Genomic DNA, 12,015 nt, shown 5'->3' with positions numbered 1-12,015 from the left:
CAGGCCCCACATGCCTCTTTGCCAAAGCTGGGTAGTTAAGAAGCACCAGCAGCATGAAAGAAGAGGCCAGGGCGACCCAACTGCCACTCTGTCTCTGAACCCTGCTTTCCAGCTTTAGGTTGCTGCAAGACGGTACACAGGCAGCTGGCACCAGCAGCAATGTCAGCCCAACCACCCCCCCACACCCACTGCTCTGCCATCTGGCAGCCTCAGATCCAACACAATTGACTATCAGGCAAAAGGAGAGGGGATGTGCTGGGCCTCCCCCAATACTTTCTGCTTGCTAGAGAGCCCATGCAAGCAGAAGTCTCCTTGGCACCCCGGCTCTAGTGCTCCTGGGGCCTCACTTGGCCCTATCAGTGTCTGGCCAGACCCCTCCTTACTCTCTCCCATCTGTCAACTGGAGCCATTAGGCCACTTCACTCAATCCCGTGGTAGAAATACATGTGCCCTTCTCACTGAAACCTCTCACTAGGGCACAGAACTCCTGGGCCAGCACCAGATCAGACAAGGACAAATCTGAAGGCAGATCTGAGTGGAAGGCCTAGCTCCTGTGTGCCTCTGGGCAAGAGGTGCAACCCACAGGCGCTTCACTTTCCTCATCTACAAAGTGAGGACATCAACAGCTCCCCACAGGGGCACTTCTGAGGCTCAACAGCTAAACACTGATAAGGCACCGAAGGGTGGCCAGGATGTGCCCCCATCTTTCCCGTGCCTTATGTGGGATGGCCCAGCTCACGGTGCTCAGCCCAAGGGCTCACCCCATCTTTCATACACAACCGAAATGGTCCTGCCCTGACCCAGTGCAGGGTGCAAAGTATTGCAAGGACTTCAAATGGCTGTCTCCAGAGGGAAGAGTCATTCAACAATGACCCTGAGAAGAGCCACTCAGAGGTCACAGTGAAACCAGCCCAGAGTGGGCTTGCTCGGCCCTCTGCAAGCTGGAAAAGAGGCTCACCACCAGACAATGGGTGAGGATGGAGGGAAGACGGGACACAAGCCAGAGAAGGAATGTGAAACAGACCCTACACAGTCTCTGGGAAGCCTCAGCAGTATGGCAAAGAAGGAAAAAGCAGACAGATATAACAGGAAGTTCAGAAGGGGAGACTGCCAGGGGGCAGGGGGTGACCCTGCAAAGCCTCCGCCCCTAAGCTGGTGCCCACTCACCTTTCTCCACCTGAGCCGTACACGCCTCCTTGTATCATGTCTGTCTCCAAATGCGGCACCATATCTAAGCGTTGGTTAATTCTGGACAAAACGGAATCAGCACTGGCACTACCCATGGCACTAGGGTTTGCATTTGTGTCAGAGTTAGGCATTTCCCAAGAGTTTGAAGTGGCCATACCATACCCATAGTTGGTGCTGTTATCCTGGCCATAGCCATAGCCATAACCATAGTTCTCGTAGCCTGCAATGATGGAGACAGAAAGACAGACAGACAAGATGGAGGGGGTGAGGAGAGACAGACAAACACAGAGACAAGGACACCTTTGGTCACAGAGACAAGCCTGGATTTTAGCCACCCAAGGCTGGATGGGCCCAGCCTTCTGGGAAGGAACAGCCAGCCCCAGGGTACCTCGGACCCCCAAAGGCAAGCCCCATCCTGAAACCTTGGTTAAGCTGCACAGTGGCAGAAAGACTCAACCAGTCCAATCCCAGGAGAGAGAAGAGTGATCATGGGAATAATACTTGCCTCTGTTTGTCCCAGAGTTCCAAGTTCCATATCCTACAAAAAAGTAAAAGGGCAATTATATCTATAATTGCTTACAGTACGATGAGAGTCTAATTCCGGCATAAAAACAATGATTCCTAGAACCTGAGCGGTTATAGGAGGCTGAACCTCCCCTAACTGAGAAGCCTTGAGCTTGAGAGCACTATATAACTGACCCAGGCCACGTGTTGCCCTGGTGCCCGATCTTTCGTGGGTCTGACCATCTGCTATTTAAGGAACCCCCCACTCCTAACACTCTCAGGGAAGGAATTTGGCTTCTATATGGCTTCTGCAATAAGTCAGAATTGGAAGATTACTCTGGCCCTTGGCTTAGCACCAATCAGAGGAAGAGTCAAGCAGTTCTGGTGCCTCACACTGATTCCACGCTGTAAAAGAAGCTCAGCAAAGAGCTCATATCCACTCCAAAATCCTGTCAATCAGATCACCCAACAAAGCCATCTGGAGCAGAGAAAATAACCACCCTACTCCCTCAAATGTCTGCCTTAACAGGGAGAACTATCAAGCCATTGAGTTGTGTGAGTGTGCTGTGCTGGAACACATAAGCAGAGGGAAACACAGGACGCCACTCTTGAGAAGAGCTGATGAAAATACAATTTGGATTATAAACTAAATGTACTTTGGATTTTATTACAGCACATAAGAAGAAGTCTTTCCTTCAAAAACATAAAGCCATTGAAAACTGACCAAGTGCAAACTCTGAGTCAAGCATGATTCTTTCCCAAGGAAATGCATGAGAACAGGCAACCACTTTCCCAGTGTCTCTGGTGGGACCTCAGAGTTATCTCCTATTCCACAATGTCTACCTTGCAGACAGACAGGTCATACTTGTCCCAGAACAGAGAGAGGACCAAACCTCAGCGAGAGGGCAGAGTGATAAACAACAGAATCCAGCCATAGGAAGGCAAGAGTGCATACACTGAGAAGATGAATCAGAGTGAACATGCGTGGGGGCAAGCTGAGATCCTATACTCAAGTTTCCCCTCGATCTACTGCACAAATGAATAGGGAGACACTGGAAACCAGCAAGGACCTGGAGTTGAACACTAATGAACTGTGGACATGCTAGAGCTCACAAAGTGAAAATCCTCTACAGCTGGGGAAACCAAAGCAGGGGCTTCTCATTCATTTGTTTATTCAATGATTATCATGCTCAGAGCACACAGAACAGAGGCTGGCAGTCCCAGGCACTCCTCAGGCCCAGAGCACTGTGTGGTAAAGCAGACCCTAAATAATTAGACAGCAGCAAGGGACAGCAGGTGGAGATCATGAAAGGAATGAGTGGTGAATGAGGCATTCAAACAGGCAAGAAGAGTGGCTGGCACAGCTGCACAAGGAATAATGTACACTTAGTCCCAGCAGCTAAAAGGGTCTGGCCACGTGGCTGTCTGCAACCAGGACAGTGGACACTGGCTATCAAAAAGAGACAGGACTGGGAGACAAAGGCAGCCCATCGAGGCTATGCCTGAGTCCCGAATACGGTGTCCCTGCCCCACTCCGGGCTTCCACTACTGAGGACTTGCCAGAACAGCAAAGAAGCACAAAGAAAGGAAGCAGCAGTAGGCGTAACTCTGAGCACAAGCACAGGCTGGTGGTTCCTCTGACGGCGGCAGGCAAGCACTCTCTATGTGTTACCTGCTATGCCTAGAGCAACCCTGGTGGGCTCCCCAGCCAGATCCCCTCAGAGGAAATCTTTGTCTACACTGTGTTCTTTGGTGACTCCCTTGCAAAAGAACACTGGAATTCACTTCATCTCCACAGAGGAGATGAGACCATAGTTGACAGAGTATTTTAAGAATGTAATTTATTTTTAAAAAGGAAACCAAAAAAAGAAAGAAGAAAAAAAAGTAAAGAAAAGGAGCTGGTTGTAGCAAATATTTAAAGAGCAAAAATAGAAAACCACGTAAATGTTTGACTTTAAGGTAATAGTTAATCACATTATGGTCAACCTACTCAGTGAAATCACATAGGCATCAAAAAATAAACTACTAAGCCTTTTGCTGCACAAGGAAACGCTCTAACAGCACAACAAAACATTAAGTCTAGCTACCTGTAAGATATGCAACTACCTAAAATAACTACGCTGACAAGTATAGATGGTGGGAACTTGGCTGACTATTTTTCAAAATGTTATTTAAATGTTGTTATATTAGTCTTACAATTTAAGCCAGAAGTAAAACTATTCCTTCAAAACGATGTAAAACTTCTCAAAAAAACTACACAAAAAAGTTACTAATGGAAAAAAAAGTTAACTTGTAAATAAGTGAGCTTAGCAAGGCTTATTACAAGGTCAACATACAAAAAGAAAAAAAATCAAATTTCTACATAACAGCAATGAACAATAGGAAACTGAATTTTTGAAAACTATCATATCTCATACCATTAAAGACGTGAAATGCTTCGCTGTAAACTGAACAAAATATGTGCAAGATTTGTGTGCAAAAACGACAAAACACTTAAAAAACTATAGACTCAAGACCATTCCACTCCAAATCTCAGGAGGAATTTTTATAGAAATTGACAAACTGATTCTAAAATTTATACATACAAGCTAAGGAACAAGAATATCCAAGTCAATTTTGGAAAAAGAATAAACCTAGAGGACTTATATTCACAAATTTCAAGACTGACTATAGTGATCAAGACAGTAAGGTACTAGAGGAATCTTAGGACATGCAAATCAATGAAACAGAATTAGAATCCAGATACAGACCCACACATAAACATTCAATTAATTTTCAACAAAGGTAACGAAGAATCTTGACCTATATTGTATACCTGGTAGAAATATTAACTCAAAATCACAAAATAAATGTAAAACCTAAGACTATGAAGCACTTAAAAGAAAATCTTTGTGACCTTGGATTAAGTATAAATTTCCCAGTAACAACTGGGGGGACTTCCCTGGTGATCCAGTGGTTGAGAATCTGCCTTCCAAAGCAAGCAGGGGACTTGGGTTCAAACCCTGGTCAGGCAACTAAGCTCAAGAGTCATAACTAGAGACGCCCATGTGCTACAGTTACTGAGCCCATGCGTGCTGGAGCCTGTGTTCTACAGCGAGAGAAACATCTTGCAACTAGAGAAGCTCCTGTGATGCAACGAAGAGTCAGTGCAAAAAAACAAAACAAAACCAAGATTGGGATTTCCCTGGCAGTCCAGCGGTTAAGAGCCAAGTTCAATCTCTGGTCAGGGAATTAAGATTCCACATGCCACACAGCACAGCTGAAAGACTTTTAAAACAAACAAAAATAAAAGACTGATGAACTGGACTTCACCAAAATGAAGAATTTGTGTTCTTCAAAAGACACTATCAAGAGAACAAATAGGTAAGTCCCAGCCTGAGAGAAAATATTTGCAAATGGCACATCTTGTAAAATGTTTTGGACTAGAATATATAAACCTGAGAGAAAATGGTTCAAAAAAGATGTGTAATTTGGAATTATGTCTAATGAAAAGGGTTGAGGCAGGGAGGGCAGGACAGAGAAGCCATGCAAACAAAGTTTCTCCTCCTTATGAACTATTTGATACCTCCTTACTCATTTTCAGAACATTTTTTTAAGTCTCTCTCTCCCCTGGGACAATCTGACAATCCTTTAAGGAGTTTTACTTATTTCCACTTAATCAGTGACTCCTGAGAGAATGTGACTGTGTAGACTCAAGTCTTTCCCTAGACCTTGGCAGTATAACCAATTACCCATCTCAATAATCAAGGCAAAACCTTTTGAAGAAAGCTCCTTCATGACAGAGAACTAGGGTCATGGTCACAAATCACAGAGAAACAGCTTTACTGGCAGTTTTGGACTGCTGAGAGATACCAAAAGAATATCTATGGATCCTTCTGAATTAGAGATTCAGTGTGTCTGTCCACAATTGAGAAAGCAATGAGAAACTTTCTCTCAACCCTGTGTGTAAGGAGCCTACCAGCCTGACTGTGTCTCTAAAAGCCATCCAGATTCAGACAGGCAGCCTCTCCTACACTGGAATCTCATGCACTACCCAGGGGTTAAGTTAATGGCTTGGTTTCTGCTCACACCAATCCTTTGGACTTTGAGTGGCCACTCTCCTCCCCAGACCCTCCCTCGAGGGGATTTTCTGAACCTACATCTTTGTCACAGGCCACAAGTACTTGTAACAGTTTGTCAAAGGGTCAAAGGAACCAATCATATACAGCCAAGAACTCCAGCTTGCAAAATAACAGACATCTTTCCAACAATTGCCCCCAAAGGGCAATTCTAACCCCCCGGAGCTATTCTAAGAGCCCACCGTACCATTTCACACGTTTGCATTTGGAAAGGACAGTGTGACAGCAATGTTAAAGGCAACTAATAAACCAGTGGATTGCTCCGCCACTGGAGAGCAGAGCACACACCCTCCAGTTCCCAGGGGCCCACACTTACCATAATCACAGGTGGGCTGGGCGCTTGTGTCTGAGTACGTTGACTGCAAAGTGGTTTCAGATCCCTGGACAAAGCCTAAATATACGTACAGTGTGGTTAATTTCTCCAAATAAGCCACATGAAAATGACCTAAGACTACCCTTCAGTGGAGACTGCCTGGCAGACCCTCCCCTCACTGGAAAGCCACCAAAACTTTTGGTTTCTGAACACCTCCAGAACATATCAACCAAAGGAAAGGCAGGCTATATTTAACTTGTTATGTCAGAAGAATTGGATAAACATTTTTAAACCTTTAAACCAGTACCCTGTTTTGATAAATGGGTACCCAAATGATTCAGGTAAATGAAGAAAACGTTTATATCAAATCACTGAAAGGTGAGCTCCAAATCAAAAAACAATGGGGGTTAATTTTGAACAATGTTAAGGTAAATAATACCTATTCCATTCCCCCAAATCTAAAGCTTATATATATTTTTCATTTTCCCATTAAAAAAAAAAGTGTATTACAATTACCTCTTAAATGTAATTATTTGGGGTTAGCATGTTTACATGAAACAAGCATTATAGATTACATGTATAATTTCCAATCTTCTCAAATCTTATACTATTTCTCAACTTCTAATGAATTAGTAACAAGTAAGGAAAATCTGAACTTCTACCAGAAACTACTGGTCTCAAATGCTGATTATCTTTTAATCTACACTTTTAAAACATTTTTTAAGTGATTTGCCCTTAGCACTGAAATTATGATAGACACCATAAGAGGCAACATTTGCCTGTTCCTGTCAAGATCCAACTCATGACCTAAAAATTAAAGCCAGTACCTCCAGTAGCTTGCTGACAATAAAACCATACACCAAGTGCCTTTCCCTGGGCAGGCATTCAAGTATTTGTTGACACTCTTTCTAGTTCTCTTTTTTTTCCAGTTCATTTCTTAAGACCATAGCAGCAAATAGGACAGCAACAGCAGCCAACATTGAACAAGTGTTTTTCCTGCAGGGTGCTAAGAGGTTCATCTGCATTATTTCGCTTCATCCTCGCCACAGCCAACAAAAGGGACAGGGCCAAGATCCCTTACCCTGCCAATTCCAAAGTCCAAAAAAGTCTGAAAACCAAGTGTTTTCGTCAAATGTGGTGTCAACATGCATTCTGGGAAAAACTGACCCATGAGGACATTCTTTATCTTTCTGCATTTAATTACAAGGTGCTGCCCCAAACCCCTGGAGAAGGCAATGGCACCCAACTCCAGGACTCTTGCCTGGAAAATCCCAGGGACGCAGGAGCCTGGCAGGCTGCAGTCCATGGGGTTGCTAACAGTCAGACACAACTGAGCGACTTCACTTTCACTTTCCACTTTGCACTGGAGAAGGAAATGGCAACCCACTCCAGTGTTCTTGCCTGGAGAATCCCAGGGACAGGGGAGCCTGGTGGGCTGCCGTCTGTGGGGTCGCACAGAGTCAGACATGACTGAAGCGACTTAGCAGCAGCAGCAGCCCCAAACCCCACTGCAGGTGTCGTGCAACGTCCTTTGAAGCTAGAATTCCAAAATACACCCAGCTCCAAGGGTTTCAAACAAAGATCAGTGGATCCACACTTTACTTCCCAGAGGAGGGAACTGAAACTGGGCACTGGGGAATAAGAGAGCTGGTGACAGAAGCATATAAATCCAACATTTCCTATATTCCCTAATTAAAGAGGGCACACGGAATGGATTTCCTCCAGGGATCCAGGATCTTCCTGAGATGCCCAAACTGTAACCCTGATAATACATAAGAAACATTGAAAGTAATCTAAAGAAGGTTTACCTGTGGGGAAGGCTCCCAATGTAAGTACCACCTTACACTGGCCTTTTCCACTGTTTGCTCAACTAGCTTCTGGAAACCTGTTTGTTCAGCAATAGTGCCACTGGCAAAACAACTCTAGACTTTAGGTAATATGGCCTGAAGGTACTGCAGCTGCAACTAGAACTTACCACAAGCTAACAGGAATACATACTGGAACACAGCATTAAAGCTATCGAGCAAAAGATCTATGTATATTCAGGGGAGAGGGCCCTGATTCTTCCTTGAGAAAAAGGAAAGATAATTCATCAATGCATCAAACCTTCAGAGTTCAAAGGCAAACTCAGCTCTAGTTCTGTCCTCTCTACATTAATATTCTGCGCCACAACACTGCCCCCAGGGCAGGACCTTCTTTAGCCAGTTATGCTCCAATTATGAACCAATTCTTATCTGGCTGAGGATCGATCTTGTCTTAGTTCAATTTTTCAGCTTGACCAAGTTCTGAATGAAAAAATAAGCTCTGAGTCAAAAAATAAAATAAGCAAATTTTTGGTCCTATAAATTGAAAGGTCAGACAATGTGTTTATAACTGTGTATCACAGCCCCTCCCTCTTGGCCAGCCTCGCTGATATCTTTTTTTGCTCAAAAACACACAAAGCTTCTCAATTTTATTCTTTTCCTGCTTTTTTTAGAAGGGGATTCTTTGAAGAAATAATAGTAAGTGACAAAAACTGGAAGACAATAGGAAAGAGGTTAGGTTGCCGCCAACCTCTACTATCCAGTGAAAATCAGCTTCCAACGATTCTTGCCTTCTGACATCATGTTGTCTCTTCCCAAATAAAAGGAGGCAGTTTTATCGAAAAGATATTGCAGAAATGACCCAGTGCAACTTCTGAGGCTTCCACCTTATTCTTTCTCAGATTATTCACTCTTACTACAAGCCAGCATATAGTAAGGACCCTCTAGTAGGCCTGTGGAGAGCTCCAGATAGTATAGAAATCAATAGCCAGCATCAACCTGTTAGGCACATTAGTCTGAGTCACCTTCAGCCCAAGTTCAGCCTTCAGATGACTAAGGTCCCAACTAACATCCAAAATGTAACCTTATGAGAAATCCCAAGCCAGAGCCACCCCGCTAAACCACCTGTGCATTCCTAACGCAGAGAAAATATATGAGATGATGAATGTTCCTATAAAAAGACTGGTAGCATTTCAGACCTTTGTTTAAAGATCTGATTCTGGATTTTTTGTCCTGTATTTCCACTGCTCCTATCTTCCTCCCCTTAGTGGTAGAGACAGAACTTTCTTTCTCAAGTATACATTAAAAAAATTAGGTTAAAAAATTAGATAAGTTATCAAAAAGATACATTTTAAATCACCTTCTACCTTACTACTAACGGTAACATTTGCTTTAAGGCCTCCAGAAATTCTCCTTAAGGCAAAGAGTATTATCTAAAATGTGACATAAAATGCCTGACATTCATTCATTCATTTATTTATGACAGCACCTCCTGACATGTGGGGTCTTAGTCCCCCCATCAGGAACTGAACCAGTGTCCCTGCAGTGGAATCTTAACCATTGGATTGCCAGGGAAATCCTTACATGCCTCTGACTTTAGTGGTCTGCTTCTTAAAAGGGAAAATCACACATTATAAAGCGACTGTGGTTTTCAGTTGGTCAAGATCAAGGGAAAACTAATCATAACCTCATTAGCTTGGCTACCTCACTGCCAACTCAAAACACAGAATTACAGCCTACAAGATATGGAGCTGATATTCAAACATGACCATCTGTGACCTCTATACATTAGTTTCCTTGTCTATGAAATCAAATGGATCATTATTAAGCTACCCCACAGCACCCAACCAGTCATCCCCTGGTTTCTTCAGCAGTCCTGTCCCTAATAACCACAGAACTGTCTTCCAGTTCTTGTTAAGATTTGGTGAAATAGATCAGTTTTCAATTTCATTTATGTTAGTATCAACCAGACTGACTTCCCTGGTGAACCAGAAAAGGTACACAAAGGCTAGGGCAGGGTTGCTCAACCTTGGCACTACTGATGTTTGAGGCCAGATAATTCTTTAGGGCGGGGCCACCCTTTGCACTATAGCATGTTTTTAGCAGCATTCCTGGCCTCTATCCACTAGATGCACAAGTAGCAACTCCCACCCCAAGAAATGACAACCGAATCCCACGCTCCAAACTTTGCCAATGTCCCCTGGAGGGCAAACTTGCCCTTGGTTGAGAACCACTGGGCTAAGGGATGGTTGCTTAAAAAAACTGGAGTTCTTGCCAAGCTCCTGACCTGGAGGAGGGAGAGCTAACACTACCTTCTCGTCTAAGGGTGCCTATGGAGCAGCCCCAGAGGCTCAGATTCCACTCTCAGTCCTAAACATTCCAAGCAGAATGCAGCTTACCCAGCAACCACACAAGCTTAAGCCCTGTTAACAAGGGAAGCTCTTGGCTGAGAAGCCTCTTCAGTTATTCCGAAAGCAGTCCCAGGCCAGCCTTTGAATTCATTCAGGGATGATTTGTAATCACCCAGGCATATCCTAAGGCTCCCTCTCTAATCTCATCATCCCCTCCCTCCCCTTACTCAAAACCCACTGATCACCTCGGGCTGATCGTAACACACCAGGCAGCTCCTGTCACTAGGTCTTTATATCGAGGGCCCCCTTGGCCAGATATCCCTAACTCCCACGTTCCATTCAGGTCTCTGCTCAAATGCTCAATGCTCTCCAGAGGTCCCCAACCACCCCACTTAATAGAACAAGGTCCTCAGGGTACTGACTACTCCACAACACATACTACGTTCGTTTCCCGATTAGGGTCTGCCCTACTCTATAAAACACCTGAGGAATTCCCGTCAGTATGTCAGTGTCTATTCAACCCCAGACGCCACGATGAATTTGACAGTTGTGGAATGAGTTAACACGGAAGCCAGCCATTCTTCACAAGGCTCAGTCCCTAAGGACGCGAGGTTCCCCACTCGGCCCAAACGCTTCATATATTTATTCACTCACACCCCGGCTCCAAGGAGGGGCTGGCGCCTCTCCCAGCCTGGGGCAGGTAAAGGCGGGGATGGGCGGGCGGGGTGCGGGCAACCGCGGTGTTTGCAGGGAAACTCCACGGGGGACAATGGCGACAGCGGCCGAGTCCGCAGATCGACCTGAAGGGCCGAGGCCTGAGAAAGGGCGACCCGAGGCGATGAGGGCCCAGGGGGCCGGGCCAGGAACGGAGGCGAGAACTCAGGTGCCGAAATCAAGGCCCACCGACACAGGGGACAGAAGCCAAAACTTCGGGCGGTAGGGAGCCGGGACCCGAGGTGGCCAGCACAGAGTACTGAGACGCCGAGGCGTGAGGGGCGCGATACTGAGGCGACGGACCCCGGCGCCATTTTGTGACCGCAGAGAGGGTAGTGTCCAAGCCCCGTGGGAGGCACGGACGAGCCCGGCGCGGCTCCGGCACATCCCTATCCCTCTCCACCGGGAGCCCGACCCCTCTCCTCACCAACCCTGCCGGGCCCACCTGTATAGCTCATGGCAGCAGCGAAGACTGCACCCGAAAATTCCGGCAGCTACTCCACGCGTCGAACGTCGCCGCGTTAGCGGAGACAATCCCCTGAGCCCCTTCCACACACAACTAAGCCCCGCCTCTCGACAGCATTGGCTCACGCCAGACCCTGGCTTCACGCCTGTTGGATAGCCTCGCTGTCCATCTCTGAGCCTCCTTAGGCCCGTGGCTGACGGCCCTGCCAATCTCACGCGAGCCCCACCCTAATCCCGCCTCCCGTTATTTTGAGATAATGCGGATTGGCTTAGAGGAGACCGCCTGGAGGTGGACTCCCGCAGAGTTCGAAGGCGGGGGGGAGCTGTTCACTACGGAAAGACCTGAGGCCCAAGAATGGCCAGGCGGGAAAGGCCTGTGACCTGGAGGCCCGCCAGAGGGAGCTGGGTCTACAGGGCAGGGCACTCCTCCAGTCCCGGCTTTGCCACGGGGGTGTTGTGCCAGTCCACGCTCTTTCCTAACTTCCCTGGCCTTCAGCTCCAAAACGAACAAGGTAAAGCCATGTTGGAATGAAAATTACAGCTAAGTGCCAAGCAAGATA

At 46.0% G+C, this 12,015-nt stretch overlaps 1 protein-coding gene across 5 annotated transcripts in view; it reads right to left on the bottom strand.

Moving 5' to 3' along the window:
* The window catches only part of AKAP8L (A-kinase anchoring protein 8 like), a 30,702-nt gene extending 19,167 nt beyond the window's left edge, over window positions 1–11,535 (bottom strand). For 4 of the 5 annotated variants that reach the window (XR_011145373.1, XR_011145374.1, XM_068979736.1 and 1 more), the window contains exons 1-4: window positions 11,436–11,535; window positions 6,127–6,201; window positions 1,694–1,726; window positions 1,168–1,408 (exon numbers count right to left, since the gene is read on the bottom strand). Coding sequence is in view for 3 of the 5 variants with exons in the window: in XM_068979736.1 (XP_068835837.1) it covers window positions 1,168–1,408; window positions 1,694–1,726; window positions 6,127–6,201; window positions 11,436–11,448 (362 nt within the window). In the remaining 2 variants the exon portion in view is untranslated. The remainder of the gene's footprint in view (window positions 1–1,167; window positions 1,409–1,693; window positions 1,727–6,126; window positions 6,202–11,435) is intronic. The other variant, XM_068979737.1, reaches the window with a different exon arrangement.
* Window positions 11,536–12,015: the final 480 nt, after the last annotated feature.

Source organism: Capricornis sumatraensis, chromosome 9 (genome assembly GCF_032405125.1).
Source record: "Capricornis sumatraensis isolate serow.1 chromosome 9, serow.2, whole genome shotgun sequence".
NCBI classification, from domain to species: domain Eukaryota; kingdom Metazoa; phylum Chordata; class Mammalia; order Artiodactyla; family Bovidae; genus Capricornis; species Capricornis sumatraensis.
The sequence above is the reverse complement of the archived record's forward strand: the minus strand, read 5'-3'. Positions and strand labels throughout refer to the sequence as shown.